We start from the raw sequence: 25,445 nt of genomic DNA, 5'->3' as shown, positions 1-25,445 counted from the left end.
GTACAATCCGGGGATTCCCCGCCGCGGCCCGCCCCCTGACGTCACGGAGTCCCCTCGGGGCCCCGCCCCTGCCCGGCCGCGCCTCCCTAGACTAGAACCGCGCGCGGTGCTGGCCGGAGAGGGCGGCCATGGAGGGGCCCGGCGCCCCCGGCGCCCCCGCCGCCCGCTGGAAGCGCCACATCGTGCGGCAGCTTCGACAGCGGGATCGAACGCAAAAGGCCCTATTCCTGGAGCTGGTGCCGGCCTGTGAGTGCACTGCGCCCGGGGACCGTCGAGGGGATGGGGCTCCGGCCCGGGGAGAGGGTTTGGCTGGCTCTTCCGGTTGTGACTCAAGTGCACCGATGCCTGGTCGCCTCCGAAGCCTGGGGCCTTCTGGCCCCTCTATCTATTACGCCCCATCTCCGACTAGCCAGCGTTCCTACCTTTTCCGATCCAGGCTCTGCGGAGAACCCCCTTCTCCTGGACCGAGCTCCCTCCTGGTTCTCCCGCTCTTTCTCGCCCCTCAGGGCCTGGGATGGGATGGGCTTCCTATGCACGGGTTCATAAGCGAGTGTTGGATTTTTAGGGTCTCTTAGCCTTCCCCTTTCTGGGAAGTCCCCAGGACCTATCAGTTCATTTGGTTCCCATAAGCACAGTGAAAGATCTCGGAACTGGCCAGAACAGCTACTTCAAAACTCTGAATCTCTAGAGAGGGAGCTCAGAGTCCGAGGCTTCGCCACAGACAGGTGATCCTGGTTCAGGTTTTTGGAGCATCTCGGTGCCCAAGCAACCCCAGCCTGAGGGGGAAGTAGGGGCTCCAGGCTGCAGAGGGAGGTGGCTGAGCCTGGGGAAGTCAGATTCTGAGAGTTGTTTCTGGGGAGCTGGTCAGGAAGGGGTGTGGCAGTTCAAGCCAGGATGAGCAGGTGTGCATCTGTGTGTGCACCTCTGGTTATCTGAGATTGTATGTCTCAATCTCAGGTTCAAAGTCTAACCACAGTCCCTCCAGCTCCAACACTGGTCCTAATCTTGGCTGCTGCTTAACCATCTCCCCCAGCCTCACAACTGAACTTATTGCTCTTGTCCTGGGACACTTCTTTGCAACCTTCCAAGCTGTTGGTCCTCTCTGGGGATGTGAGGCCAGCCCTCTACCTGTAGGCAGCCTCACTTCTCCACTGCTCTAATGGACAATGGAACCTTCCAATATGAGAGAGAAGTCACCCCCACCGATCCACTGGGAGCTGCAAATCTGTGGGAGTGGAGTGATCCTGGAGGGCTGAACTCAGAGACATTGCAGGTCCAGTCTTCTTTGTGGTCTTGGACAAATCTTAACCCTAAACCTCAGATTTCTCACTCATAAAGTGGGCAAAATGGCATCCTCTTTAGATTTGCTAGTGGGGCCAGAACAATGCCCTGGGGCTTGGGGTGGGGTTTTGTGTGAGAACAAGGCCAGCAACCTAGGTGATCCAGCAACCTAGGTGATTGACCTAGGTGACCAGTAGGGAACAGGGAGAGGGAAAGGGGCTGAGGAGTCAGGCCTGGTCCTCACCTCTACCCCACCCTGAAACTGATGAGAAAAGAGGAAATGACTAGGGATGGGGTGGAGGGGCTGTATTCCAGGGTCTGTAACAGAAACTACCAAACTCAAGAACTTTCTGTTCTGGCCTGAGGGGAAACTTAAAACAACCCAGGGGAAGTCAGGACTGTTTTTTAGTACTGCTACAGAAAGTTAGAGTTCCTGGAAGGGAAGTTTCTTGCCAAAGGCCACAGGCTAGTGGAGCTTAGTTTGTTTCATCACTCTAGGGCCAGGCCCTGCCTTGGGGGAGGTTGAATCAATCCCTGGCCCCTTCCTTCCCTCGAGACCCTCAGCAGGCATTGGCCAGCTATCTCCTTTCCCCTAATGGTTGTCCTTCTCTGTCCCTGGGAGAGCAGGTCTTCTCCTGGGAGGGTCTGGGGGTTATGCTCTTAGGAGGCTGTGCAAGGGCTGGAGGTCCTGATGGAGCTATACTCATCCCCTGCAGGCAAGGCAGAGCCCAGCCTGCCAGTGGCTCCCCCTTCTGCATCACTAGACTCCTGCAGCCCTCCCAGCCAGAGAGGTAACTTGTCTGCCTGGAGTCTGCTGGAAAGTGTCCATCTCTGCTCCAGGCTCACCCTTTTGCACCCCTAGATAACCGCCTCCTGGAGAAAGCTGAGCTCCTGGCCCGATTCTCAGAGGAGCTGCAGCCAGAGCCAGACGATGTCACTCCCTCTGTCCACCAGGGTCCCTGGTGAGTGTTTGTGTCTGTTGTCACAATGGGCTTCCTGTGCCCAGGCCCTGCCCCCACCACCTCTGCTGGGTTCATTCTCTCCCTGGCACCTCATTGGCCCTTGGCTGCTGCCCAGGGGAGGGGGAGGCAGGCTCTTGAGCCTTCCCCCAGGCCAGCTGCTTAGAATGTCCTTCTCAGTTCATCTCTCTGCCTTTATCCCACCCCTCCCCCTCAGCCCCTCTGCACATCTGTCTTTCTGTTTGCCTGCTCCTCACCTGATGCCTACAGAAAGTACATGATGCCACTTATTTCAAAGAAGGAGTGAAAATGAGAACCAGGGATGGGCTGGGGCTCAGAGTTGGGAGATGCTTCTTGAGAGGGGTCCTGGCAGGGGAACTCTGGGGCAAGCCCAGAGCAGAGGAGTCATGGGCAGCTCCAGTTCCTGGAGATTTAATCTTTCATCTGCTGACTTTTGGGCTCCCACCTTCCTCAGGAGAAAATGCATAGCTCTGGCTTCAGACTTTTCACACGCATCCTCTGGATGAACGGTGGGAAAACGAACACCGCTCTGATTTGTTGGCAGGGAGAAGGAGTCAGACCAAGGCTTATCACCAGCAGCTCTGAGGGTGAAGTGGCAAGAGGAGGCGGAGGGGCTCCGGCTGGTGTGTGGAGAGGTAGGCGGGGCAGGGGTCTGAGAGAGAATGGGGTGGGCCCAGGATCCAGAACTTTGAGGCTGGGAGATGTGGTCCAAGGGAGCCAGCAAGTGAGGTAGATTCCCCAAGTCCAATGCCTTGAGACCAGACAAGGCTCAGAGTGCTCTCAAGCTTGGCCCTGGCAGCCTAGGATGAAGTGGGCTCCAACAGCAGCTGGAGAAAGTGAGGTGAGAGCTTGGGGAGGAGTGTGAGGTGTGCAGGAAACAGGCAGCCTCTGTTCCCCTTGGATGGTTCAGCCTGCTCTGCTCATCACTTGCCCTGCAAACCCTGGGGCCCAGCACCAGCTGACGCTCAATACACATTTGCAGACTGAAAATAAGGTGGTCCACCTCCATGGCGGGGTGTGCTACCTCTACCTGACACTGAGCACCCCCCCCTCCTGCTGCCATGGTGTCTCTTGGCTTTTGTTGCTTCTGAACTTCCTTTTCGGGAAGCTACTTTCCCTCCTCTTTATCCCCCTCCCTCTAGATGTGGGTGTTCTTTAGAACTTGCGTGGGTTTACTGACTCTCGTGGACTTTCTGTGTTTGCTAACTCCCAGATCCATCTCTAGCTCAGGTTTCTCTTAGGAGCTCCAGACTTTTTCTCAGCTGCTTTTTGGACTTCATATCTAAAACCAGACTCATCGTCGCCCCTGTAATAATATGGTCAACACCACGTTGATGATACTGGGTTAAGTGTTACTTCAGCTAATCCTCTACTTTATGGTTTCAGAGGAAGCAGAGGCTTTGAGAGGTAGAGCCAGGATCTGAACTCTCTCCTACACGAATCTGCTTTCTTTGATCTCCATTTATTCTGTCAAATATTTATTGACAAGTACTATATTCAAGGCACAGGCAGCGCAGCAGTAAACAAGACCTGGCCCCTTGAACCTTCTAGTCCACTGGATGAGGCTGAGGAGCCATTAAATACCTACCTAGATGTTGTTGTTCAGTCACTAAGCTGTGTCCAACTCTTTGCAACCCCATGGACTGCAGCACACCAGGCTTCCCTGTCCTTTGCTATCTCCCAGCTTTTGCTCAAACTCAAGTCCATTGAGTTATTGATACCATCCAACCATCTCATCTTCTGTCATCCTCTTCTCCTGCCCTCAGTCTTTCCCAGCATCAGGGACTTTTCCAATGAGTCAGCTCTTTGCATCAGGTGACCGAAGTATTGGAGTGTCAGCTTCAGCATCAGTCCTTCCAATGAATATTTAGGGTTTTTTTTCCCTTTGGATCAACTGGTTTGATCTCCTTGCAGTCCAAGGGACTCTCAAGAGTCTTCTCCAACACTACAATTCAAAAGCATCAATTCTTTGGTGCCCAGCCTTCTTTATGGTCCAAATTTTACATCCATACATGACTACTAGAAAAACCATAGCTTTGCCTATATGGACCTTCACTGGCAAAGTGATGTCTCTGCATTTTTTTTTTTTTACTTAAAAAAATATTTATTTTTAATTGATGGATAATTGCTTTACAATATTGTGTTAGTTTCTGCCACACATCAACAGATGTCTGCTTTTTAATACACTGTCTAGGTTTGTCATAGCTTTCCTTTCAGCAAGCAAGCATCTTTTAATTTCATGGCTGCAGTCACCATCTGCAGTGATTTTGGAGCCCAAGAAAATAAAATCTGTCATTGTTTCCATTGTTTCCCCATGAAGTGATGGGACCAGATGCCATGATCTTCATTTTTTGAATGTTGAGTTTTAAGCCAGCCTTTTCACTTTCCTCTTTCACCTTCGTCAAGAAGCTCTTTAGTTCCTCTTCACTTTCTGCCTTTAGGGTGGTATCATCTGTATATCTCAAGTTGTTGATATTTCTCCTGGCAATCTTATGATTCCATCTTGTGCTTCATCGAGCCTGGCATTTCACATGATGTACTCTGCATAAAAGTTAAGTAAGCAGGGTGACAATATACAGTCTTCACATACCTGTTTCCCAATTTGTAACCAGTCCATTGTTCCATATCTGGTTCTAACTGTTGCTTCTTGACCCACATACAGGTTTTCTCAGGAGGCAGATAAGGTGGTCTGGTATTCCCATCTCTTTAAGAATTTTCCACAGTTTATTGTGATCCATACAATCAAAGGCTTTAGGGTAGTCAATGAAGCAGAGATAGATGTCTTTATGGAATTTCCTTGCTTTCTCTATGATCCAGTGAATGTTGGCAATTTGATCTCTGGTTCCTCCATCTTTTCTAAACCGAGCTTGTAGATCTGGAAGTTCTCGGTTCACATACTGCTGAAGCCTAGCTTGAAGGATTGCCAGGTCACTTGCTCAACTAATGTCCAGCTGGGACTATGAACCCAGGGAGAGCCCCTCCCTCAGAGCCCCTACTGTAGTTGCAGCCACATTTGAGAGGTGATTCTCAAACATCTGAGCCCCTTTCTGGGCTGTGAGCACCCCAAGGATTGAGCTGTCTTTGCTTTGTCCATTATATCTCTGGGGCCTGTCTCCACAGTCCATGCTGATGAATATTTATAGACTAGGTGATAAATGCGGAGAAGGCAATGGCACCCCACTCCAGTACTCTTGCCTGGAAAATCCCATGGATGGAGGAGCCTGGTAGGCTGCAGTCCATGGGGTCGCTAAGAGTTGGACACAACTGAACAACTTCACTTTCACTTTTCCCTTTCATGCATTGGAGAAGGAAATGGCAACCCACTCCAGTATTCTTGCCTGGAGAATCCCAGGGACAGGGGAGCCTGGTGGGCTGCCGTCCATGGGGCCGCACAGAGTCGGACATGACTAAAGCGACTTAGCAGCAGCAGCAGCAGGTGATAAATGAGGTAGATACTTTGGCCATCTGATGCAAAGAGCCAACTCACTGGGAAAGACCCTGATACTGGGAAAGATTGAGGGCAAGAGAAGAAGGGGGCGACAGAGGATGAGATGGTTGGATGGCATCACTGACTCAGTGGACATGAGTTTGAGCAAACTCAGGAAGATAATGAAGGACAGGGAAGCCTGGCGTGCTGCAGTTCATGCGGTCACAAAGAGTCGGACATGACTTAGTGACTGAACAACAACAATGGGACTTCCCTGATGGTCCAGTGGCTAAAACTCCACACTCCCAATGCAAGGGGCCTGGGTTTGATCCCTGGTCAGGGAATTAGATCCCACATGCCACAACAAAGACACACCTAAATAGTTTTGTTTTGTTTTTTTTAAAGGATACTTAAGAAAACGAGGTAGATCATTCCCCCCTCCATTGGTAGTTATCAGTCAGGAAACCCAGGGTCACCGCTGCCTTTCCATCCATTGCAACCTTCCATCCATCCTGAGCTAGTCACCAGCTCATGGATCCTGCCTCCAAATCCATCAACTTCCACTTCCTGTACCCCATCTGACCTGGTCCAAGTTATTCTCATTACTCTCTGGATAACTCCTCTTTTGGCACCCCCTCCTTTCTCCATTCAGTACTCAGAGTGATATATTTTTTATAATAAACAATGATCTCTATTAAAAAAGACAAGTAATACACAAATACATGCTTGTTGTGACATTTCAAGAGAACAGAAGTCCATAGAGTAAAAAAGTAAAAGCCCCTTTCGCCACTCTCCCCATTATCAGTTTGGTGCCTATTCTCCAAAGCTTAGCCTGGCTCCCCAGTTGGGTTCTCCAGCCTCAGGTTGCATTTCCTGCCCCTCTCTTGTCCTGAGCTCCTGGTCCCCTTGTCTGGGATACTTCCAGGTACCCCTTGTCCTCAGCACTGCCTCCTTATGACATCCTCAGCCACAAACCAGTCAGTTCCCATTGGATATGCCAAGGGACAAGGAAAGACTTTTTCTTTAATTCTTAGTCCTGTTTCACATATCACAACAAACATGTGTTATCATTTTAACTTTTTACTGAAATAATTTTAGATCCACCGGAAGTTGCAAAGACAGCACAGAGAGGTCCTGTGCAGCCATTTACCCAGTGCCTCCCAGCGGTTACACCTTAGCCTGACTGGAGCACACAGTCAGGGAACAGATATTAGGATGAAGTGTGTACAGCTCTTTGTCATTTTGCCACCTGTGTAGATCTGTGTGCCCATCAGGATACAGCACAAGTTCATGACCACCCTGTTTTAGTCACAACTCAGCCCTCTCCTCGGACAATCCCTAACTCCTAACCACTAATCTGTTTTCCACCTCTATTATTTGGATTTTGAAAAGCATCAAAAAATACTGAATCCCAAAACATCAATGAAAGTATATGATAGGTGAGGAAACAGAAGCAATGGTCAGATTGTTTAATGGTGGAAGGAATTATAAATGTTATAAACTGGGCCAGGGGCTTCCCTGGTGGTCCAGTGGCTAAGACTCCATGCCTCCTAATGCAGGGGGTGCAGGTTCAATTCTTGTTCAGGGAACTAGATCCTGTATGCCGAAACTGAGATCTCATGTGCTGCAGCTAAGACCTGGCACATCTAAATAAATATTAAAAAAGAAAAAACCTGGGCCAGTTATAGACCCTGAATGTGCAAGGCCCCTACCCCAGCCCACTCACAGGGTGTCAGTGCAGGCAGACACCAGCCTTGCTCCTCAGTCCGCCTCGTACCAGGCCCACGCGAGGAAGAGTGCAGGGACGGGTTAGTAGCAAGAGCCCCCAGCTTCAGTGCTTTCATGTTCCTCTTGCCACCGCGCTGGGCACTGCTTCTCTAAGCATCTGTCTCTCTCACTGACCCTTCAGCTCTGTGCTTTCCCCAGCTCTTGGCTCTTGGATGGACGGTTCAGTAAGGCGGGGGACAGATGAGATGACCCTCCCCCGACTCTGGGGCTGGGGGGCAGCTCCAGTATTCAGTCTGGGCCCTGTGGCTCGCACAGTCCATTCCTGTTCTTAGCCTGCATGCCTCTGCTCAGAGCATCTTGTTGCTCTCTGGGACTTATGCTTGGTAAGCCAAGGCTTGGAGAGGTGGGGAACAGAACACACATCCCTTGAACACTTGCAGCCCTTTACTTGGAGCATGTTAGGTGGCCTGGGTTCAGATATCAGTTCTGCCACTTAGCTGTATGACTTTGGGCAAGACACTTAACTAGAGAAGCATCAATGTCCTCATCTGTAAACTGGGGAGAATGGCAGTAACTAGCAGATTATAAAAGAGTTGGTACTGTAGAGTGCTCAGAACAAGACCCAGCACATGTTGAGTGCTACATAACCAGTCACCATTATTTGAAATACTATTCCTTATAGTAATTCAGTGTTACCCTACGAGGTAAGCACTGCTATTCACGTTGGACAGGTTCAGAGCTGTTAAATCACTACCGCGGGTCACAGAGAAAAGTGGCGATGCAAGGAGTGAAACTCAGGTGTTAGGCTCCAGAGCCTAAGGCCCTTCCTCTGATCCCTGAAACAGCAGTGTATTCCTGTGCTTCATGCCTTAGCTGTCTGCTTCTCAGCTTTCTGCTGAGCTAGGGGGCGGGTGGGAAGAGAGGCACACCCCGTCCTACCAGTCTCTCCCGCTGGAGAGGGGCTGGAGGCTCTGCCCAGAGGCGCCCATGCCTACCTGTCCCGCGCCTCCGCCGCTGCAGATGGCCTACCAGGTGGTGGAGAAGAGCGCGACCCTGGGCACTTTGGAGTCGCAGCTGGAGGAGCGGCAGAGCAGGTGAGGCGCGGGAGGGGCGCACCTCGGGGAGGCTCCAGGCCATCACTGCCGGGGTGGGGGGCACGGGGTCACCCCGCGGGTCTCCAGAGGGGCCCGACAGCATAACGCCCCCTAGGCCTGTGGCTGGTCGCAGAGGCCGGGAGCTGCAGGACTTCGAGGGAGACGTGGCTTAGCCTCCGCGCTGGCCGCGTGGCCAGGAGCAAGTCTGTCTCAGCTCTCAGACCGGTTCCCCCAGGGTGGTGACGGAGATGCTCCCGGTCCTCTAGGCTGGCAGCTCTGAAGGCCCGCGTGGAGCAGCTGGAGGAGGTTCGAGCGAAGAAGGCCGGACAGGTGCGCGCGCGGCGCGCGCTGAATGAGGAGCAGCGGGCGGCTTACGAGGCGCTGCGGGCGCGCGTCGGGCACCAAGAGGCGGCTCTGCGCAGGCTCGAGGAGGAGGCGCGCGACCTACTGGAGCGGCTGGTGCAGCGCAAGGCGCGCGCCGCCGCCGAGCGCAACCTACGCAATGAGCGCAGGGAAAGGTGAGAGCGCCCCGGGGGTCAGTCTGGGAGGCGAGCTGTCCTGGTAGGGAGGGGCCCGACCCCCCTGTTCCGACACGGGAACCACCCGACTCGAGGCTTTTCTATCCCAGGGCCAAGCAAGCGCGGGTGTCCCAGGAGCTGAAGAAGGCAGCCAAGCGGACAGTGAGCATAAGCGAGTAAGAACGGGGATGCGCCGGGGACCTGTCTGACGAGCCTCCGCTGGGGGCTCTGCAGTGCCCTTCCCCCGCCCCCCCCCCCCCTCCCCCGCCGCTGCTGTTCTACCCTGACCCCACCTGCCTGCGGCCATCTGTGCACCTGACCACAAGTGTGCACAGTCACGGTGCCAAAGCCCCCAGGAAGACTGAGCCCAGGACACGTGCGGAGACAGGTGGTCATAGGAGCCAGCATCTGCGCCCACCACACACGCTCCCGCACTGACCCTCTTCTCTGGGGATGCCAGTCCTCACCGAGTAGGGCGCAGGGGCACGGAGCGGCTGGCCTGGTCTCTTAGCCGTCCTAAGCTTCATTCTCTCTCCCAGGAGCCCAGACACACTAGGCGATGGGATCAGAGAGGAAGCAGAAACTCTGGTCCTGGCTAAGCCAGGGTCCCTGGAGAGTGAGGCTGGTGAGAAATGGAAGCGGCCCTTCAGGTGAGGACTGTCCCAGCGCTCTGAGCTGGCCCCCTCCAATCTTTCTAAGGTGAGGACTACCCGAGCTCTGAGCTGGGCCCCTCCAGTCTTCCTAAAGGACCTTGGGCCAGCCTTTGGGTTGAGAGGGCTTTGCGCAGAGACTGGGGTACTCTTGGACCCCAGGGCAGCTGAAACTTCAGTACCTGGAGCCCTTTGGGGTCAGTGCCACGCCAGGGACTCCAACCTTTGTCCTCTCCTTTTTCCTCCTCCCTAAGACCAGAGCTCTGGGGCTGGGACGGCAGGTTGTTGAAAGAGGGTGACAGGAGGGAGCTTGTGGGCAAGGCCCAAGGCTCAGCTGTCATAAGCATGTGTGTACACACATGGGGACATCAGAGCATGTATTTGTACAGACTTAGGTGAGCGTACCTGAATGCATGTGAAGCATGTGTAGATGTGAACTCACATGGGTGGGACCTGATTGAGGCTTCAGTCCTTGGGTGCCCCTCCCTCCCTCTCCCCCATCTATCTTGATTTGCCTGGCATTGAAACTGCCCCCCTCCTCTAGCCCTTTCTTGCAGGTGGCTGGTGTCCAGGCCTCAGGGTGGTGAAGGAACCCTGGGGAGGGGCATGAGATGCTGGTCCCCAAAGCCTTGGCAGCCTGGTGGGCCATGTCATCTCAGGACACATGCTTTCCTGGGTATTTCTGGGATCTAGGTTTCCCCACACCCCTGTCCCCAGCCTTGTGCTATCTCAGGTTGGGGGCACCTTCATCCTACCCCACAGGTCCCAGCTCAGCCTCCCATGAACTTTTGTTGGGGGGCACCTGGGTGGTGAGGCAGTTTTTACCTATCATGGTGAAACTGGGAGACTTCATTCCAAATCCCTGCCCTCCTCCACCTTCCTGGGACTTCTCTGGGTCACCGTGCTCTCCTGGCATTGGAGGAGTAAGTTCTTGTTCTGGCTCAAGAGTGTAGGGATGAATGACTGCGGTCCACACACCCACCGGCCAGTCCCTTAAACATCTCTCTCGATTCTGCCCCAGGTCAGCCTCTGCCACCTCCCTGACGATGTCCCGCTGTGTGGATGTAGTGAAGGGGCTTCTGGAGTAAGTGTGTGTGCAGCGTTGTGTGTGTGAAGGTGTTGGGTGCCTTGGATGCCTGTGTCAGACTCCTGGAGCCCAGGCCTGGGCTGTGTATGAGTCCTGGTCTGTCCTTCCATACTCTGCCCAGCACTGTGTGTGTGTGTCTCTGCTGAGCCCCAGAGGCAGAAGCTGGGTGCATGGCCTCATTCCTAGCCCCTGCCTGGCTGTCTTCTGGGCTCTGTCCTTCATCCAGGGTCCTCACAAGGGACCAAGGGCTCCAAGGTGAGGCCAGACAGGAACTACCGCTCATTTGGGAAACAGGCTCAGAAATGTCAGGGCTTCGTTCAGGGTCACAGTACCAACCAAGCAGTGCTCCGAGGTTTCTCAGGATCCACCAACCCCATCCTGCCTCTGTACTTGTCTCAGTGCCACTGGCCATGTTCTGCCGCCTTCTGTGTCTGCTTCCTGTTGCTGTTGCTTCAGGAGAGCTTGAAGGGCCTTCTCCTTCTCAGAAGGCCTTGCTGAATGCCCTCCTGACCCCCTCCCCCAGTTTCAAGAAGAGAAGAGGCCACTCAATCGGGGGAGCCCCTGAGCAGCGATACCAGAGCATCCCCGTGTGTGTGACCGCTCGACTTCCCACCCAAGCTCATGATGTGCTGGTAAGGAGGAGCTGGGCCAAGTGCATGGGGTACGATATGGGAGTGCCGGTCCCAGGAGCAGTCTCAGGAGGCTGGGGAAGCAAGGATGGGCCCTTCAGTGGGAGCAGGAGTTTTCCTCCCACAGCTTGTGCTGGGAGCCCTTCGGCATTTTATAATGAGAGGGAGAGACAGGAGGCCAGGTAGGGGAGTACTGGGAACATGGGAGGAGGCTACTACCAGGGTCCAGTCAGGGGTGATGAGCCCCCGTGGGGCCAAGTTTGAAACTCAGAGTTCAGAGAGAGACCTCATGTGTGCAAGGATGGTGACAGAGAGCTGGCTGTGAGTGTGCACAAAGAGGCGTGTGTGGCAAAGACCAAGAGCACTGACCTCCCTTTTTCCTCACAGGATGCCCACCTCTCCGAGGTCAGTGCTGTTCGTTTTGGCCCCAACAGCAGCCTCCTGGCCACCGGAGGGGCTGACCGCCTCATCCTCCTCTGGAATGTCGTGGGAGGTGAGGGTCGCTGCCCTCAGGCAAGCTCAGTCCTTTCTCTCCAGACCTCACCCTCAGCTTGCTCCTTGGGAAAGGTGTTGGGTCTCTCTGTGTTTCCTCACCCGGTCATCCTTGTGGGTAGTGGCCAGATGACCCCTTGGCAAGAGTTCTGGGCTCAGTGCTCCTAAGAAGGGCAGAGCCTCTCACCTCCTGGAGTCGAGGCCTGCATGGTGGGCAGGGCTCAGCTCAGATGGTCCCTGTTGGGGTGGTGAGGATACCATGTCAGGACATTCTACGGGGATAGACCCTTGAGCAGGTCTCTTGGGTCCACCAGGCCACCTAGCATCACTGAGCTCTCAGAACTCAGTTCTGAGACATGTGTTAGCTGTCTGCTCTGTGCTCTGAAGATGGGGGTGCATTGGGGAGCGAACGCTGGCTCCTAGAGGCTTCCTGGAGGAGGCGAGTCCCCAGCTGCCTGGCCTGGCTTGCTGTGTGACCTAGGGACAGTCCCTTCTCTCTAGTCCTCTCCGGACATCTGTGAGGTGACCTGCAGCCCCCTGCTGGCAGTTCAGGAAGGTGCAGCCTCTAGCTAGAGTCCCCCGACCCCCAAGAACAGACCCAGCAATTCTGTCCTCTAACTTGGGAGAGATTCATCTTCCCACTCACAGTACAGGCTCCTCCGTTTCATGAGATTAGTGACTTCATTTCGCTTGTTCCTTCCCCTGGTCCCCCCAGGGCACCTGAAGGCCAACCAGACCCTTGAAGGAGCTGGCGGCAGCATCACCAGTGTGGACTTTGACCCCTCGGTGAGAGGACCTGGGTGGCATGGGATGCCCCTCCCCGAGTCTCCACACCGGGCAGGTGGGGCTCTGGGGGAACATCATGGGTATCCTAGAGCCATGTGTCCTGAGAGGGTGCCTGGATAAATCCTTCTCCTGGGCCTCAATTCTCCTCTGCCTGCCTGGGTGACCTGGGCCAGGGGAAGCGCTGAGGCGGCCCGACTCCAGCTTTCTGGCCAGGCCCAGGATCTCTTCTTTCCTGTCCCTTCTCCCCAGGGCTCCCAGCTACTGGCAGCTACTTACAATAAGGCCGCCCAGCTCTGGAAGGTTGGGGAGGCACAGTCCAAGGTGAGGCCTGACTGCGGAGGCAGCCTGGGGGACAGGGGTCACGCCTCGGGTGGAGGGGTTGGTGACAGGGTTTTGGCCATGCCCTTGACACTTCCCTGGGATGCGCAGGAGACACTATCTGGACACGCAGACAAGGTGACGGCTGCCAAATTCAAGCTGACGAGGCACCAGGCGGTGACTGGGAGCCGGGACCGAACGGTGAAGGAGTGGGACCTCTGCCGAGCCTACTGTGAGGCCCAGCCCTCCCCTTCTCCCCTCACCAGGACCCTTGCAGGCCGGGCCATGGGGGGCTGCAACCTGATCTCTGGGAGGGGCTCCAAGACTTACAGGCATTTGGGATGAAACCTCCGAAGGCTCCTCTTCTGTCCTCCATTGGTGACGCTTTCCCTGGTTTCTTGGTGACCTTAGGCTTCGGGCTGGAAAACAGGGGCCTGGGTTCTAGTTCTGGGAGGACACTGTACCTCTGGGGCTTCTGGGCTTCAGCATCTCCGCACGTCCAGTGGGCTGGCTCACAATCCTTCTCTGAGTCCAGGGTTTTCTCTACTCCTTGGTTTAGGTTCCAGGACCATCAATGTCCTTTCCTACTGTAATGACGTGGTGTGTGGGGACCATATCATCATTAGTGGTCACAATGACCAGAAGATCCGGTTCTGGGACAGCAGGTGATAGGCGCAGGCTGTGGGCAGGGGAGGTGGGGACAGGGCTCCTGTGTTCTCTTCCTTTTTCTGGCCATGGAGCAGCTGAGGGTACCTTGGGGAAGTGAGGCTCTGGTGGCCTCTGTGCTAGGCTTGGTCCCTTGAAGGCTTTGTGGCCTCTGGAGAATCGTGCCTCCTTATTGACCCTTGGTCCAACCACCATACTCTGCTGGGTCTTGCCAACCGAGTCCCATGTTCAGTTCAGTTCAGTTGCTCAGTTGTGTCCGACTCTTTGCGACCCCATGAACTGCAGCATGCCAGGCCTCCCTGTCCATCACCAACTCCCCGAGTTCACCCAAACCCATGTCCATTGCATCGGTGATGGCATCCAACCATCTCATCCTCTGTCGTCCCCTTCTCCTCCTGCCCTCAATCTTTCCCAGCATCAGGGTCTTTTCAAATGAGTCAGCTCTTCACATGAGGTGGCCAAAGTATTGGAGTTTCAGCTTCAGCATCAGTCCTTCCAATGAACACCCAGGACTGAACTCCTTTGGATGGACTGGTTGGATCTCCTTGGAGTCCAAGGGACTCTCAAGAATCTTCTCCAACACCACAGTTCCCATGCAGTTACCACTTTTTAGTCAAAAAGAACCTAAGAGCCCAGTGTCAGGCTTGAATGGTTTATAAAAGTAGCTAAGACTAGAACCAGAGCTAGAGCCAGCCCTGCCTCAGGCTGCTTCTTAGCAATTGCCTTTGAAACCCTTTGCTCTCCCTTTCACATATTTAAAGACAGACTTTCATTGCTTTCCCCCCAGCACTTATTTTAGTGGCTCAAGGGTTTCAGGGGCTCTGGCTTCAAGTGAGTTCCTGCTGGAAGGCGCTGGCTGTGGTGGGAGATTAGTTGTCAGCCTTGGGGCCTGAGGGCTGGCTCTGGACTTTTGTTGGTCTGTCAGGAGCAGCCTTGTCAAGGTGATTGCTCCTCACCCTCGTCTCCTTTCCTGCTCCTCAGGGGGCCCCGCTGCACCCAGGTCATCCCTGTGCAAGGCCGGGTCACCTCCCTGAGCCTCAGCCACGACCAGCTGCATCTGCTCAGCTGTTCCCGAGATGACACACTCAAGGTCATCGACCTGCGTGTCAGCAACATCCGCCAGGTGTTCAGGTACCTGCCTTGTGCCCGCCGGCCCTGTGGCTTTGACTGGGGCAGCTGGGCCTGTGAAAGGCCTGTTGGCTGGGGGCCCTCCATGGAGGCCCCTCTGGACCAGGGCCTGCTGAGGGGCTGAAGCCCTTGACAGAGAGGAAGCTCGTTAAGTTTTGGGCTGAGGGCAGGAAGTGGTAGCCCCCTCCATCCTGACCTGTCTATTCTCAGGGCTGATGGTTTCAAGTGCGGTTCTGACTGGACCAAAGCCGTGTTCAGGTGTGTCCGTGAGAGCACCCATGCCTGAGTGTGTCCTGTCTGTCTGGGTGTCTGCATGTCCATGTCCTTACCTCTGGTCTCTTCTCTCTCGCTCTGCTGTGGCTCCTGCAGCCCAGACAGAAGCTATGCCCTAGCAGGGTCCTGGGATGGAGCCCTTTACATCTGGAACGTGGACACTGGGAAACTAGAGAGTAGCCTTCGGGGACCCCACAGGTGAGCATGGCCACTGACCACCACCCCAGCCCCACGGCCAGTCCTGCTAAGCTGATCCCAGGTCCTGACATGCTTGGGATCTGGAGTCCCCGGCCCTTGTCCCATGCCTTCCAACCCTGCCCCCAGAGCCCTTCACAGTTCAGTCTTCCCATGTGCACCTGGGTCCACTCCCACCACAGCCCTTAGAGCCCACTTTACAGTGAGGCGATGGGCGCAGAGAGGCCCTCACACAGCCCAGGTCCAGTGAGGAGGGGCAGGGCCAGCTCCCGACGCTCCTGAATCCTGTCTCTCCCTCTCCTCAGCGCTGCTGTCAACGCCGTGGCCTGGTGCTACTCTGGGAACCACGTGGTGAGCGTGGACCAGGCCAGGAAGGTTGTGCTCTGGCACTAGCACCACGACTTCCTTGCCTGAGCTGAGGCTCTAGTCCGAAGCCTGAAGCCGGAGGAGTTCCCCACTGCCCCAGACACTTCAGGGTTAGCAGCGGGGTGGGGGTGGCTCAGGGTGTTTAATGGGTAAGAAGGCCTAGCAGGACCTGGCCTGTTGGTTTAAAAACAAGGTGTGAGTTGGTGTGTGTGTGGGGGGAATCACAGTATTATTTTGTTTTTTTATCTGTTTCTTCACTTTCCTGGCAAAAGTGGGGGGAAAAAAATGCATTTAAACTGGTATGTGCTTGCTTCTCTTCAGCATTTAGAGAATGGAGAAGCCTCTGGCTGGAGGCACATGGAGACCCAGGCTTGGCTCCTGTCCCTTCCATACAGAGCCGGGGCGGAGCGGTCTGATCAGGAGACAGCAGGAAGAAAGGGCCAGAGGCAGCAAAGGGGAGTGGCTTTTGGAGCCGTGGACATTTCTCCTGTGCTCCAAGATAGTCCTGGTTCTTGGGCCCTCTCTTCAGGTGCCCAGGGTAGACTGAGGCTGAGGAGGGACCATGTGAATTCTGAGAGAGGAGCAAGAGAGACAGCCTGGAGGGGGCCCTGTGGAAAGAAGCCTAAAAAACCAGAGTGACGTCAGGTACTCTAAATGCCAGGCCTGCCTTTAGACTGGGGCCATGTTCGTGCCCCAGAGGCAGACCCTGGAGTGGGTGGGGAACACCTTCCGTGTGTGTCAGGGAGGACAGCCATGGGCTGGGCCAGGGCCTTCACTTACTTTAGCAGATTTAATCCACAGGACAAGCCTCTAGAGCAGACTTAGTAGAGTGGAACCTGGGCACCCCACTTTCTTCCCCAACCGAGGGCATGGAGGAGGGTCAGAAGGACAGCCACTGCTGGTCACTGGGTGTCGAAGGGGACGCCTGTCTCTGAGTGATGGGGGCTGACCTCTGGGGGTCTGCTTAGTTGAGATTCCAAGGCTTTACTCTGCAACTCTTGGCCTCCTCCATTTATTACCTTACAGAATCCTCCCTGGGGAGTCCTGCTGCCAGTCCCAGGGTTTTGGAAAACCATTTCCAGGATGGGCAGGAGAGAGCTAAGAGCCTGGACTCTGCAGCTAGACTGTCTGGGTTTGAATCTCTGCTCTATTGTTTAGTAGCTGAATGATTTTGAGCAAGTTACCTTCATGTCTTTGTGCCTTAGTTTCCTCCTCTGTAAAAGGGGCTAACAGTAATATCTACCTCAAAGATTGTTGTAAGGACTCAGTGTATTAGTATTTGTAAAGTTCCTGGCACACTGCATACCCAAATCTACACTCTGCTGATCCCAGCTCACCCCTGGGCTCTGGTGACATACCCAGCTGCCTCCTAGGCATCATCTCTTCCCCTCACACCCCACATCTTCTTGGCCACAAAGGCCTGGGGCTCTTGTGTCTAACTCTCCATTCCTGCTGCCACTGCAGGCCACCTTCTCCTAGACCTGCTATCTCTCCAACCTAGACCCCTTTTTGCCACAGCCAGAATGACTTTCTGAGGATGCATGTTGGTCACACATCCGGCCCTTTGAAGTTCTCCACTGCCCAGAGAAACTCCTTACCTGCAGGATGTGGCCTTGCTGGCCTCGGCCGCATCTTCACCTCCTTGCTGCTCTGCAGTGTGTCTCACACAGGGTTTTCTCTCTGCCCAGAATGTTCTTCCTGCCCAGCCTCTAATTCAAATTTGTCCTTTAGGATCCCCTCACTGAGAGCCTTTCCTCACCTGCCAGGCCGGCTAGGAGCCTCCTCCGTCTCTATGCCTCCCTGCTTTGGGTATGCCTCCCTCTGTCTCAGTCAGGGAGCTCTTGAAGGAGGCCAGGATGGGAGCAAAGCACTCTCTGGGATCAGGCCTCAGAGGCACAGAGAAAGCCTCAGGAGATGTTTATTAAATGATTAAATTCTCTTACTCGAGGACTCAGCAAGTCTGACAGTCGAAGTCTCTAGCGGCCACCAGGAGTCAGCAGCTGCCTAGGTCTGCCGAGGCCATTCTCCCACCTCCTGGGGTGGAAAGACCAATGCTTCCAGCAGCCGCCATTACTGAGCTGTCAGGCCCTGTGCCTTCTATCCAGTGTCTTACTTGTTCTCCCAACCACCTTGTGATGTAGCTATCTTACAGATGAGAAAATCAAGGCTCAGAGAGGGTAAGCGATACGAGGTCACCAGAGCTGGCACAGCTGGACTGTGGTCTTTAAACTATTGCATTCCCTGCCATGCTCCAGCGGTGTGCCCACGGCCTCCACCACCAGGTGGGCGATTCTAGCTCCCTGGACTTCCCTGGTGGTCCAGTGGTTAGGAATCCACCAGCCAATGAAAGTGTCACAGGTTCAATCACTGCTCCACATGCCGCAGGGCAACTAAGCCCACGTGCCACATCTACTGAGCCTGTTCTCCAGAGCCTGCAAGCTGAAACCACTGAAGCCTGCCTGCCTAGAGCCCGTGTTCCGCAACAAGAGAAATCACTGCAAGGAGACACCTGTCCACTGCAACTAGAGAGCAGCCCCCTCTCACTGCAACGAGAGCAAGCCTACATGTAGCAACAAAGATCCAGCACAGTCAAAAAAAAACAAAATAAAAAATTACTGAAATCCCTCCCTGCATCTTCTCTTCTTCATTCTGGCTCTGGGAGCCTATGTCTGAGTCTGGAGGATTAGTATCCTTTGAACTGAGGGACATGCAGGGCTACAGGAGGGACATGAACTTGATCCTGGAAGGCTGTTACCAGTTCCACCATCTGGGGCAAGCACTTCCCAGGACTGCAGTGGAGACGGCTTAGAGGACACAGAAGCGGTCATCAGAAAATGCCTTGACTCAACTCCTGGCAGAGTGCCCTCCCTTCCCCTCAAGCCTCCCTTTCTTCATGGGGCAGCACACGCTTGCCTCACCTCCGGGAGCACGTGCACACCTTAATTTACTTGGAGGGAATACTTCCTGAAGGAGCAAGTCTGGAGGGTCAGAAATGGGCCTAGGCATTGCAGGGAATGAGGCAAGTGTGAGGAGAAGGGTTGGTAATGCCATGCAGGGGAAGAGCTCGGAGGGGTGCCAGCTGGGCAGGCTGCACCTCTAGTCCTTGTGGTCCTGGGCAGGGCCAGAACCCTGTACGGAAGACTGCTCTGGGTTTCCGTTCTCCAGTCACTACTCAGGTGTTCAGTCGCTACTCAGCCTACTCTGAGGTTGCTGGCCTGAGTTTGTTCCCTAAAGTCCAAACTGTCACCTTTGGGACTTCCCTGGTGGTCCAGTGGTCTTTGCAAGGTAGGAGGCACAGGTTCGATCCTTGGTCAGGGAACTAAGATTCCACATGCTGCAGAGCAACTGAGCCCATACGACGCAACTACTGAGCCCATGTGCTCTGGAGTCTGAGAACCACACAAAGGAGTCTGAACCACAGCAAAAGACCCTGCATGATGCTACAGAGGTCCTGAGTGCTGCAACTGAGACCCGATGCAGCCAAATAAATAAATATTTAAAAAAAAAACCCCTTCAAAACTGTTGTCCTTGCTGTCCATACGGATTGAGGTCCAGAGAGAAACCAGCAGAACCAGGATAAGAATCCAGGCTCCTGATTCACTCTTCTCAAAACTGGACTCAGGTTCTGCAGAGGTGCTGACCCATCTTCTGGAGGCCAGGTTCTAGGTTCCACTCCCAGTTGTCTTCCTAAGACCGTGGGCAAATCACAGTGGGTGGATTTTCCCGACCTGTGAGACCCTTCCTGCTGCATGGCTCTGGGCCTCACCAGTGGAGACCTGGCTCTTCCCCGGGTTGGTGTACAGACATGAGTACCGCCTCCTCTGCCAGCCTGAGGCTTGAGAGGGAGATGTGACAGAGGTTCTTGTCCTGGGCTCTTACTGCCCCTGGTCATCTCCCTGTCCTGGGAGAGGCACCTTGGCTTCACACTGCTGTTGCCAAGTCACCCCCACCAGACATAAGCCCTCTGGTGACAGGAATGGGAACTGAGCCATTTGTGTCTCCATGACCAGAATGTGGCCTGGGGCAGTAGGTTGCTGACTGGACAAATAGAGATTGAGCGGAGGTGGTCTTGGACCTTAGTTCTGCTCTGGAGGAATCCTGGAGGCACGAGGTGTGGACCCATCTGTGATATGTGAAATGCCATGTCTGGTACAGGTTGTTTTCTTTTTATAGATGGACATTTCACCAGTCAATAATATTTCAGCTTATCTCTGCATTATCTTACTCAATTCTCCTGGCTCTTATGAAACTCGTATTGTCTTCTCCTTCCCACTTTACAGATGATAAAAGCAAGGCCCAGAAGGGTGAAAGGATGAGTCTAAGGTTACAGCTAAGTGAGGTAGCCCAGGGACTTGAATACAGGTCTCTTACACTCCCCTGCTATTCACAGGAGCAAGTGAGTGACAAGAAGCATGTGTATTTGTTTAGCACACAGTGTGGAAGAGGTGTTCCTTTCTGTTGTTTCAGGATAACATTCCAGTAAAGTATTTCCAGACCAGGGCTCTCTGAAACAGACGAGGCAGAAGTATTGCATTTATGTTTTCAGCCAGTGGGACCAGGGGAAAGTGGTTCAGGAATCAAACGCCCTCTGGAATTAATTCTTGACAGATCAAGCGGTAGGTAACAGCCTCTAAGAGGAAACTTAAACTGGTTGTGTTAAGTTGTACAATTTGGGGACAAATCACAACTCTCTCCTTATAAACCAAAATTTCCGTAACTTGGTTGTATTTTTGTCATGAAAAACAGCTTCATAATGAGCAATTAAATGCAAAGATTCAGCCAGATTGTGTCATAAAGCCACTCAGAGGCCAAAGAAATAACTTGCCTCACTATAGAAAGCTTTGGCTGGGTTCCCTGGGCAGTGAGTGAAGGGTGCAGCACAGTGAGATTACAACCCAGAGGAAGGAGTTCGTTTTGTCCTGGTGGAGAGTCCAGTGGCTTGAATCTTCAACTTCTGGCCATCCCGAGAGGTCTGTTTTAGTAGAGTCTTCTCAAATACTGTGACTTTTTTGTGTGATGTTCTCATTGTGCATCTAGAAACTGAACTTACATGGAACATAAAGGTTGGATGAGTCCTTGGAAATCATCTCATTCTGCTTCTTTTAAAGCTGGGGGGTGTGGCAGCCCAGTGGAAAGGGTATCATCAAGCGGTGGCAGGGCGGAGGCTGCAGGATATCCTCCCACTCGCTTCTGCCTGCCTGTGGCTGTGGGCTGGGGTGGGCGGGACGGGTTATAGAGGAAAGGGATTCAGGTGCTGTGCTGTGACTCTGGTTTGGGTGCCTCACGTTTAGTTCCTATGATGAAGGAGGCCCCGCTATAACTATGATACAGGGGTGGGGCAATCAGCTTAATTCTGTCCCCTGGTCATAGACCAGGCCTCTGGTACCAACGGTAGTCTTAAATGTGAGCACCTTTCAGTAGCAGGGGAAGACAGAAGATGGAGATGATATTAATGTGTACTGATAGCCCTTAACATATTTATGGTAAGGCACTTTCACACCCACTCCTTCCTTTGGGCCTTATGACAGCTCTGGAAGGACAGCAAGGCACAGCTCTGTAGGGGAGGTGCTGAAGGTGGGGCAGTGATGCTGAGGAAGACCACGCTGTGCTGCACACTTCACATGTCCTTCTTGGAGCCACGGCATTACTAGGTTTCTGATGGGGACACTGAACAGCTTCAGTGGGACCCAGGATTTAACTCAGACCTTCTGAGTCCAAAGTCCACGTTGTCTTCTATGCTGTTGGTGGGAGTGTCAACAGATATAATCATTTTGGAGGCCAATTTCGCAACATCTGACAAAATCAAACCTATACATATTTTTTGTGCTGCTAGTGGTAAAGAACCTGCCTGCCAACACAGGAGATGTAAGAGATGCAGGTTCGATCCCTGGGTCAGGAAAATCCCCTGGAGGAGGGCATGGCAACTCACTCCAGTATTCTTGCCTGGAGAATCCTATGGACACAGGAGCCTGGTGGGCCACGGTCCACAGGGTTGCAAAGAGCTGGAGATGGCTGAAGCGACTTAGCATACAGCATGACAAAATGAAATACACACATACATTTTTAACTCTTAAATTACACATTTAAGAATTTAGCTGATATTTTTACTGGAACAAATTTATAAACAATTAGGTAAAAAGGTATTAATTTCAGCTCTCTGATAGCAAATGAATGGATACAACCTCAACATCCATCACTATAGGAATGTTTAAATCATGCTATGCCCAAACAATGGAATATAATGCTGCCTTCAGAAAGAATGAGGTAAATCTAAATGTATTATATAATTTCACATATGAAAAGGCAGTGTTGGCACATGTAAGTTCTATGCACAGAAGACGTCTGGAAGGTTACATATCACACTTGCCCAGCTCTGGAAGAGGAGGGTTGTGGGGGCCCTCCTCAAACAGTGGTCCTCACTGGGGTGGCTGGTAGCCAGATGGACTCAGCTTTCTACCTGGAATCCTCCAGCCACCCCTGTAAAATCTCCTTCTCTTGGCTCATGACTCCTCAGGGTAGAGGTTTAGGAAAAGGACAGAGGACTACAGAGTGCCCACTGCTGGGAGTCAGCAGTCGCATCAATCTGAGGGGACTCAGTGGCCTCCTCCTGGCCCTCGCAGCTGCAGATTTGGGGCTCCCTCCTCAGTCACCTCAGCACATTCTCTGCCTCTCCTTTCCAGCACATATCATACAGTACTGTCCTCAGGTGTATACTTTCCCTCCATGGAAAGAACCTTGACGGCCAAGGCCACAACTTACTTATTTTTATCTCTAGCATTCAGGGTATTACCCTTGGCAGGTGGGTGGCACGGAGGGCTGTTTGTTCCATGGATGGGTTAATTTACGTCCCTCTCTTTGTATCTGTTGTAAGATTTAAAGGAGGGCCTGAGAGTGTCTTTAAAAGAAGCACTGTCTATTTGGAAAAGCCTGTTTACCCAAATCTTATAAGAAAAACTTAGAAAACGTAATTCCATTCTTTTTTATTATTCAACATTTTATACATAATAAATACAAAGTTTTTACAGCCACTGTAAAGAAAGCACTTCTGCACAGAGGCGCCTCCTCTGAGCCCAGCCCTGTGCACTGTGGCGCGGGGTTACATGTCCTGGAGGGACGGGTTCTTATTAAAAAGGAGGCATATTTTTACAACTTCGTTTTTTTAAAATAAAATTAGCAGCTCTTCCAAAAAATATTTAAAATATAACAAAAGATTTCAAATAACTCTCTGAGAATGTGGAAAACCCAGATTCAAGGACAATTTTGCTAGCTAAAGAGAGAATACAAGACTGGGTGGCAAGAACTGCCCAATTTCAGCACTTTGAAGATTTTTAAAGTGCTTTGAAGATTTTTAACTTGTCCACAAACCTTAAAATCTTAAAAAAAAAACAAACCCACCCTTTTAATTTCTTTTGTAAACTTAAGAATAAGTTTGATAAACACAAAAAGACCTCAAATAGATCAACAGGTTTTAAGAAATGCAAAAAAAAAATAAAAAGCCTCAAATCACAGAGAAGATTCATCAATGGATACTGTCATTAAAGTGATCAAATGACTATCTGAAAACTTCTTCAGTTTTATTTCTGGTCAAAAATCCCATGGGGACATTTGGTGAGCATTTCAAGTTTTTAGAGATTCTTAGGAGGGATGGCATTTTCAAAGCAAAAGACAACTTTTGGATTAAATTCTGAGAATTTTGATTTTTTAAAAAAAGGAAAAAAAAGCAACTGGCAAACATCCCTTAGTTCCTAAGTAATGCACTCCCTATCTTCCACTGGAGGTGGAGGGCCACCAGAGGCCTCTGGGAGCCACTGCTGTGGGTTTGTTAGTCTGCAGGGAAGGCTCCTCCTGGCTCTCCCTGTGATATGGAGAACTCGTCCTTTCCTTGTCAATTTGCACCGTTCAATCCTTTTGTCCTTCTTCATAGGAAGCTGGTTTACTCCTTGAGCCACAGATTCTTCCTCCCAAGGAAATGTCAGGTCAGTGGGACCTGGGAAGCTGCATTTTATGTGGTGGGTGGCTGCTGGTCTAGGCCAGTGGACTAGCTTGGGAATAAAACAATGCTAGGTGCCTCCCCAGTAGAGAAGCTTGACAAGGCAAGTATGTGTCCTCAGTTTTATCAAGACATTCAAATTCTAAGGATACTGGTCATGATAGTATATGCTGCAAAAATTAAGATGAAAAATACCCAAATATAAAAAGAACACTAAGTCGGCTCATTGCAGATCTGGAAGCTCCATTTCTGCTTTAGCCGCAGCCTCCTTTCTATTAGTCTATGTGATGGATGAGATTCAGCTACTAGTTCAGCCCCTCCATGTTAGCTCCGCTAATACTAAATGAATGGCATAAATATTAATACAAAGGACACTGTTAATTGTTTTAAATCTGTTAGCTGTGGAAGAGATGTGCATTATTGCAATCGGTGCTAAACTCAGGGCAGTCTACTTTTTTCCAATAAGGTTTCAGTTTCTCAGTCTGGGGACCAACTGCGGGGAGGAGCCAGCCTCTCCTGAAATCCCTCCTGCTGCTTTCCTTATGTAGCCAACATGATCTGATTAAACTCAATCAGATAAGCCAAAGCCACTTGAAGAAAGATGAGCATCTTTGCCACGTCCTCGTGGCCACAGTAATATACTGTACGAGTGCATATGATCAGCATCTCTGTGACTGTGCCCTGAACGAGGCCTGGTCTTGAGTCTCATACAAAAATGGGTCCCTGGTAGGCAAGAGGACTGTCCCCCTTCTCTGCTTCTAGGGCCCACTAGGATTTGTGCTGTGCTAGGAGAGATGACATAGAAAATGACAACAAAAAAAGGCACGAAATATTAAAAACGTGGGAGGTGTCAACCAGGCCACCCGGTCACATATAGTCCTCCTTGTTTTCGCTCTGTTCGAGTCATCATCATGCAAGCAAAGGTGCCTAAAAAACAAGACTGGCCAAACTCCAAGCCTGGCCTTGATTGTAGCAGTAACGGACAGGCAAACCCATCATCACACCAGTGTGATTTCCACATCCTCGATCTTCTCTGCGGGCCTTCGGTGGTTCTGCGTAGGAGGAGGGGGAGCTGCCCGGACCTGAGCAGGAAACCATCACATGGTCAGTCAGCTTCCTGATTCAGTGGCTGAAGCACTGAAATCCGACCAATCATTTATTCAAGGACATGGGCACTTGAGGGCTCTCAGAAATGTTCTAGGCATGTGCTTTCAACTTAATTTTCACAGCTTCTTACATTGAGAAGGACAGACTGCTCTGGATGAAATGTGAAACTCACAACTCAGGTTCTTCCCTGGGCTGAAAGCCTCATGGCCACAAGAGTCTTTGTAGTCCTGACAACCTTGGCCCAAGCAAAGGCCTAGAGTTGGAAGCGAGAGAGAGCAATGCTTGGAGAACTGAAAAACCTTTAAGCATGTCTTGGAAGGAGAGATGCAAGAGATGAGACTAGAGGGACAGGCTGGGGTAAGTCATGAAGGGCCTCATTAAGTCATATTTAAAAATCTGAGCTTTATTCTGTAGGCAAGGAAGAGTCTTTGGGGGATTTTAAGCAGTAGTACCAGATGTGTGAAAAGATGACTCAGGTAAAAGTTTGAAGAAAACAGTGGTGGAGGGCAAGAATACAGGTTGACAGTTTTGGAGCCTCCTGTGGTTGTCTCAAAGAGAGCTGATGTTGGCTGGCACTGGGGGAATAGAGGGGGACAACTTGACAGTCATCTCTAGGTAACCCTGGCAGGCCCTGCGATGACTCTTCACAAAAGGCAGGGTCAGGGAGGTGTCACGAGTGATGCCAGAGCACTAGCAGGATAGGGGTACCACTCACCAGGATGGGAAATAA

At 52.3% G+C, this 25,445-nt stretch overlaps 2 protein-coding genes across 6 annotated transcripts in view; one reads left to right on the top strand and one right to left on the bottom strand.

Moving 5' to 3' along the window:
- The first annotated feature begins 62 nt into the window (after positions 1 to 62).
- ATG16L2 (autophagy related 16 like 2) lies at positions 63 to 18,243 on the top strand. 5 transcript variants are annotated; one of them, XM_006064688.4, is made up of 18 exons: positions 64 to 246; positions 2,144 to 2,243; positions 2,806 to 2,896; positions 8,437 to 8,510; positions 8,777 to 9,028; positions 9,139 to 9,204; positions 9,568 to 9,678; positions 10,700 to 10,762; positions 11,289 to 11,397; positions 11,782 to 11,887; positions 12,602 to 12,672; positions 12,922 to 12,993; positions 13,102 to 13,222; positions 13,550 to 13,655; positions 14,638 to 14,787; positions 14,995 to 15,042; positions 15,154 to 15,255; positions 15,558 to 18,243. In XM_006064688.4, exons 1-18 carry the CDS (start codon positions 129 to 131, stop codon positions 15,643 to 15,645), a joined length of 1,848 nt encoding a protein of 615 aa, XP_006064750.1. In that variant the 5' UTR covers positions 64 to 128; the 3' UTR covers positions 15,646 to 18,243. The 5 variants fall into 5 exon arrangements, with proteins under 5 accessions (XP_006064752.1, XP_006064751.1, XP_006064750.1 ...); XM_006064690.4 differs by lacking the exon at positions 10,700 to 10,762 and having other exon boundaries at positions 63 to 246; XM_006064689.4 differs by lacking the exon at positions 14,995 to 15,042 and having other exon boundaries at positions 63 to 246.
- A 4,340-nt stretch (positions 18,244 to 22,583) lies between these two features.
- FCHSD2 (FCH and double SH3 domains 2) overlaps positions 22,584 to 25,445 on the bottom strand; it is a 238,764-nt gene continuing 235,902 nt past the window's right edge. The window contains exon 20 of the mRNA XM_006064686.4: positions 22,584 to 24,690. Within this exon, the coding sequence (XP_006064748.1) occupies positions 24,607 to 24,690 (84 nt within the window). The 3' untranslated portion in view covers positions 22,584 to 24,606. The remainder of the gene's footprint in view (positions 24,691 to 25,445) is intronic.

Source organism: Bubalus bubalis, chromosome 16 (assembly GCF_019923935.1).
Source record: "Bubalus bubalis isolate 160015118507 breed Murrah chromosome 16, NDDB_SH_1, whole genome shotgun sequence".
Classification (NCBI taxonomy): domain Eukaryota; kingdom Metazoa; phylum Chordata; class Mammalia; order Artiodactyla; family Bovidae; genus Bubalus; species Bubalus bubalis.
This window is presented reverse-complemented; position numbering and strand designations above follow the sequence as displayed.